The sequence below is a fragment of the Poecilia reticulata genome, chromosome 19, assembly GCF_904066995.2.
Source record: "Poecilia reticulata chromosome 19, P_reticulata-male-v2, whole genome shotgun sequence".
Classification (NCBI taxonomy): Eukaryota; Metazoa; Chordata; class Actinopteri; order Cyprinodontiformes; family Poeciliidae; genus Poecilia; species Poecilia reticulata.
Window position 1 is genome coordinate 20691170 of NC_088848.1, and position 6108 is coordinate 20697277.

Below are 6108 nucleotides of genomic sequence, written 5' to 3' on the forward strand. Positions count from 1 at the left end.
TGCAACATGTTACATTTTCAGCTGGTGAGAGACCTTTTGAGAAACCGGATCCCCCTCCTCACCTGTGCCCCCTCCTTGGCACAGCACCAAGAACCACTGAAGGAGACAATGAGTGCAATTTCTTTCTTCATAAAATGTAAATAAAAATGGAGTGGTGTAAAATTTTATAAGCTGTAAGATCTCTCTTTTCTCTTTGGTAAAAGACCACAAGCCATTTCTCCTGCTAGCGCTTGTTTTGGTTGTATTTACCCAGAATCCACTGCGCTTTTGTGTGCTTACTTCTTTTGGAGCGGTCTCCGCTCCGTTGTATCCACACATGCATTTGAACAGCACCAGAGTTCACTTCAACCCAAGTTTGTAGGCAGACCAGAGTTCACTTTTTTGGTCCACATCAGAGTTCAATTACGCATTCACACCTCCTGAACAAACCAGTAAGCAACAACGTGTGGTTGGAACATTGTTAGAGTAGATCGCTAGTGGACCATTGGTAAACCATCCATCCATACACCGTCTTTTGCATGTCTTATAAGTGGTCTCAGCGAAACCCAGAAATCTATCTCCCAGCATACATTGGGTCTGCTCCCAATGAGATTAACCCAGGCAACTTCCTAATTGAGGTACTCAAGAGGCATCTTGCTAAAACTCCCCTCAGTTGAGTCCTTCTGATGCTTAGAGTAGCGACTCTGACCTCCCCATCGGCCGATGAAGCTCCTCTCCCCATCTCTAAGGCTGAGAAGAAGCCATGGACTCAACTAGTAGTAAACTAAAAAATGTTTGTCTGCTGATTCTTCCAGGTTAAGACACCTGCCCTAATCAACACAATATGGGTCAACGAACACAAAACTGACCTTCTTCCATAACCATGCCAGTCATCAAACCTAATCTTAAGGAGCATAAGTAGAGCCAAGAGGCTGGATGGCTGAAACCTTAAAAAGTGTTGAAGGATAACATGAAGGTAGACCCCATTAGCTGTTCAAAGTACTGACAGTAAGGATATCAAGTCTGGTTCTAATGGGGATTTTGAAATGTTATATATATTAATAAATATGTGTAGTACCTATATATTTCTTGACGAGGGATTTATCTCTTCTGGATAAATGTTCTCAAATTTCAAAAAGGCTCAAAGATCTATTTATAACAGTCATGTGCGAACATGTTTCAACACTTCTTCAAGTCTTTGATTGTATAACCCTTATTATGTCCATTTATGCATACCCTGTTTCCGCACAATGAGGAAAAAAAGGAGCAATTGGAGTAATGTGTAAGGCCAAAAGCTCTCCAGCTCCATTCTCTCTCCTCATTGGCTTCTCATGTAGATAATGGTGGGCTGACTCAGCGGACTGCGAGTAATCACTAAGAGGTACATCAAATGACCATCTTTGAATTAATCGGCTCTTAAAGGGGGTGAAACTGGGTTCAAAAGAACTTGGCAAATTACTGTCATGTCAGCCAGCAACCCTCATAGAAAAAAAAATATCGGTTCAAGAGATGATTAAATAATTAGCTTGTAATAATGACTCAGTAAGAGGCGAGTTCTGAATCATATGAGAATAATCAAACCACAGCACACCTTCTTAACCTCACGTTAGGCTTGATTTTTTTTATTTTTATCTTCTCCCCTCTCATCAGTGTTTAAGCACATTATTTCTGCTCTCTTTCTCTTTTATTAATTATCAATGGGAGTACGGTATACACTGCATGTGTGCTAAATTTAATGCCTTACATGTGCAGTGGTTTATTTTGTCTTCATGACAGTCTACGTTAGGAAGTTGGTAGCGATTTTGCGTGATTTGCTCACTAGCTGACTTGAAAAATAATTACTGTTCAACAAAAGGCCTCAAATTGCAATTGACATCTTAATGTTTGTGAGCATTTAAACATCCGCAAAGGACTGCTCGGATACAATATTTGGTAAGAAAATCTAAAACTAATCTACCCAAGCAAATAGACTTGCAGAACAACAAATTTGCACTTCTGTTTAATCCAAATTAAGTCAGCGGCTCCATCAGGCCCCCCAGGGCTTCAGGGGCCCCATAAACGCTAATATTTTAAAACAGACCACAGATACATAAATGTAACATTTGTTTATTGAGATTATCAATGCTGTTAAATGTTATTCAATTGTTTAGGCATACATAAATTAAATGATTTTAAATTGTTTAACATTTAAAAACAAGATTTTAAGGAGCTGGCAAGTTTACTTTGTAAAACTTCAAAGAACAATATTCATAGTTAGATTGTTTTGTTACCATAGCAACAATCCGATGTTGTGAGTTTAATCTTTGAATTTACAAATACAAATGAGTAAACTTATTGCTTTTTAGGCTGGCCAATTAAACAACCCCCTTCTCCCATATTTCACTAAATCTAACACAGAAGCAGTTAGAGGTGCTGATATTTTAGGAACAAAAGGGGCCCCTTAATCAAATTCTGTTCAAGGCCTCATGCAGCCTTGGACCGGCCCTGTATGATGAGGTAATCTGCTACGCGCAACAAACGGGAGATTTAATTCAATGCTGCTAATGTGGCTGACCAGTCAGTTAGTACCAACTACGATTGTAACTAATTATTGTTGTGAAGGGCATAAATAGCTTTTAACATGAACTTTTCAATAAAATTTAAATAAAAAAATAATGTTATATTGTTACATATTTTATTTATTTTTATTTTTTCTATATGATTGTTTTTCATAAAAGTATGATTTTAACTGAAGAAGGATTGTATCCTTGCAATATATTTTTTATACTACTAGGGTGGAGGCTTTATTTAAACCCATTCTTCTTCTTCTTATTATTATTATTATTATTATTATTATTATTATTATTATTATTATTATTATTTCTTTAATATCTGTATCTGCATTTTAATTGTGCAAAAAAAGGGTTTAAAAATCACTCATATATTTAAACAGTTAAGACAGTAATGTTCTTCTGTCTTAATGTTGGTTTTTTTTCAGAAAAAAACAGGTATTTATATAGAAGAAATGTCATTTGCATGAGATTGGAATTTTACTGCAACACAGTTGTGCTTTTTTTTTTGCAACTTTTTTATAAATGGGTAAGTACATTAGAACTTTCTCCTTAAGCTTCAACATTGGCAACAAATTCTTACCACATTCCAGAAGATAGGGTTGAATATGATGGCAATCACTGCGATGGAAAGGTTTGGGTCATGAAAGTTAATATGTCTTATGAATTCTTCAATCGGCACCAAGTCCATCTGAAAAAACAAAACACAAATAATGGAATCATAAAAAGTGACCAAACATTTTATTTATTTTTTATTTTTTACCATGGAACAAATGGTTAGATGTAGCTTAATGCCGTTGCTAGAAACGGCATTAAGCAGAATCAACATCTATACCATGTTTATTTACATTTAAAAATTGTGGGTTGCTAGCAGCACCCAGCTGCTAAAAACCTGGGTGGCCATTTACTTCAAGCGATGATTTTTCCCCATTGCACTTTATTAATTCAAGGCAACGTTTATTTGTGTAGCCCCATTTACACACAAGGCTATTCAATATGCCTTGCAGAAAGGAAGAGGATCTGAAAGAGGACATATATTACAGTTTTGGGACAGTGCAAGTGCATTTTCTTCCATTACAAGAGTCTAATGATTAAGAGCCTTAACAGATGTACAAAGCTACAATTTAACTTAAAAAGATAAAATAAACCTGCAGATTTTTACCTGCTCACAGTTCCTTTTGCTTAATGAACATATTTTCCCTAAAGCCCTGGATTCATTAGTTAGCTTTATTAAAGATGAATTTGTTTGCTACATGTTTTACAGAGAAAAATTAATGTTAACCCACTGAGTAATGTTAAGGCAACAGACTTTCCACCTGTCTGATTTAGACTCTCCATCTGATGCCTCGTTTCCACTAAGCAGTATGGCACAGGTCAGTGACCTACATGGACCTACAACTGAAGGTCCATGTAGGACTGTGGTACGGTATGTTTATTCATATTCTCAGTTAATACAATAAATGTTCAGTTAGTGACAATATCTCAGTCTTGGCCTTTAACTAACAATCATGCCATGGCCCAGCAAGGATTGGCGGGTATGGACCGCTGGATGGAAGCTTGAAAGGCATAAATGCTCTGAATTTAAAGTTGGATTTTCTAAATCAAACTCATTTGCAACATTTTACTGTTATATGCCAAGAGGAAAAGAGGAAGAAATTAGATCTGTATCGTTTAAAATGACCTATAATAATAGGGTGATCAAATTAGCTCCTCTAACTAATGAGATTCAGGGCTACATAAAGAATGATCTACTGTTGAGACAAAGTGAGACCAAAAACATAAGTGCTTTAGGTTGAGTGTAGTCGCTTTGGCTCCAGGGTGAATCATGTTTTACTGCACAATGTTGGGGAAAGAAGAGCAGCGCTATCAAAGCTACTGCAAGCTCAACAAGGAATTGCAATTTCTCACTGGCATGACTGGATACAAAAAAGGCATTGATGAGTTAAGAGTCACCAGGATGTTTAATAAAAGGTGGAAAAAACTGAAGTGATGGTGGTTTCTTCTTTGATTCTGAGTTTGTGGGGAATGCCACTGAAATTAGCACTAAAGGCTACACAATAAAAAGCTCTATAATGACATCATGTAAAATGTTATTATAGAGCACTAGAACTGCCAAAAATGTCAAATTTATAAGTGTATATTTTTGCATTAGTAAAAAATAAAAAAAAAATTCTGGTACAGCTGGAGCTTTCTGTTAATAATTTCAATCATTTCAAACTCCCAATAAACCAAACCGACATTTTTTTAACTCTAAGCTCAATTTAGAGAAAAACTAAAAAAAATACTTTTAAATGATTCATATTATTAACAATAGTAAAGGTAGAAGTAGCTACATTTGATAGTCATATTTCCAATTTACTGGCCTTTTTAGACAAGAAGTATTTTAATTTCTCTATTATGACCCAGGATAAGGTCACTGGATAAATAGTCGTTTTAAAGGTCTGAGATTCTTCAATGTTACTTCTTGGCCATTTTTGCATAAAACCTACAATACTGCCCTACTAACGCTTGTACATTAAAAAAAGCAAAACATAAAATATACAAGCATATATATACTGCATATATTACCCTGATAGAATATTGCACAAGAGCATTTTCCCAAAGGGTGACACATGAACCTGCTTGACGAATGGTGATATGCCACATTATATATAACATGAATTGAGGGAGTATCATTATTGCACATGTTCGAAATGTGTGTGAAAGCTGTTGAGCTTGTTTTCAGATTCATGCTTTTATTTTGGAGAGGACCTTCCACCAGCTGTGTTCCGGTCAGACAGAAAACAAAACTGGAGGCAGTGCTGCTTCTCAGCCTGCCAGCTTGCCTAACTTTACCTTGGAGTAGTCGACGTTGTTCAGACCTCCGCAGCAGTCAAGCGGGACCGGCTGGTTGCTCTGTTCGGCAGCAGGTCGGGTTTCCCGCTCAGCAGCAGCAACAGCAGCGTCGCTGTCGCTCATTCACTCCCCCAGATACGTGGCAGAAAGCCGCGCTATCAGCCGTGTCAAAGAGATAACAAATGTTGCTCAATAAATAGGGAAAGGGTCCAATTTAAACTGTAAGAGGCTCGTGGCCTAGCTGTTATGCTATTAATGTCTAAATAACCTCTAACCCCGCTCGGTGCATTCTGGGTAATGTGGTTCAAATTTATTTTCGTTTTTTTATTTTTATTTTTCTTCCGGCGTTATATGAATGCATATGGCCTGATTAAAGCCCGTTTCTTTTTGTACATATTATTGATATTTATTGTATTTTTTTTTAGAAAGCTGAGGAATTCAGATTGCATTAGTAAACAATGAAAAACAAGAAAAATACTTTTTTTTTTAATTTCGGAAAATGAAATAAGCCTCATCTATTTATGGTGAGGAATAAATTTTGACACTTTTAAATATTTTCCCACTTAAAGTAGCCTATAAAGAAAGACATGCATGTGTAGCAGGCGCACGTCATCAGAAAATTGTTCTTTATCATTTTAAAGAATCTTTGGCCTCAGATATTTGATTTTGTGTTCTACCGACTGTTAAACCACAGCGAGACTGAAAGAGTTGTCTGAGTCTTTCAAAAATAAGATTGTTGTAGCAA

At 36.4% G+C, this 6108-nt stretch overlaps 1 protein-coding gene across 2 annotated transcripts in view; it reads right to left on the reverse strand.

Annotated features, from left to right (window-relative positions):
- Nucleotides 1-5632, reverse strand: part of pemt (phosphatidylethanolamine N-methyltransferase) — a 67302-nt gene extending 61670 nt beyond the window's left edge. For both annotated transcript variants that reach the window (XR_001777610.2, XM_008437962.3), the window contains exons 1-2: nt 5364-5632; nt 3112-3219 (exon numbers count right to left, since the gene is read on the reverse strand). Coding sequence is in view for 1 of the 2 variants with exons in the window: in XM_008437962.3 (XP_008436184.1) it covers nt 3112-3219; nt 5364-5486 (231 nt within the window). In the remaining variant the exon portion in view is untranslated. The remainder of the gene's footprint in view (nt 1-3111; nt 3220-5363) is intronic.
- Between the last annotated feature and the right edge of the window lie 476 nt (nt 5633-6108).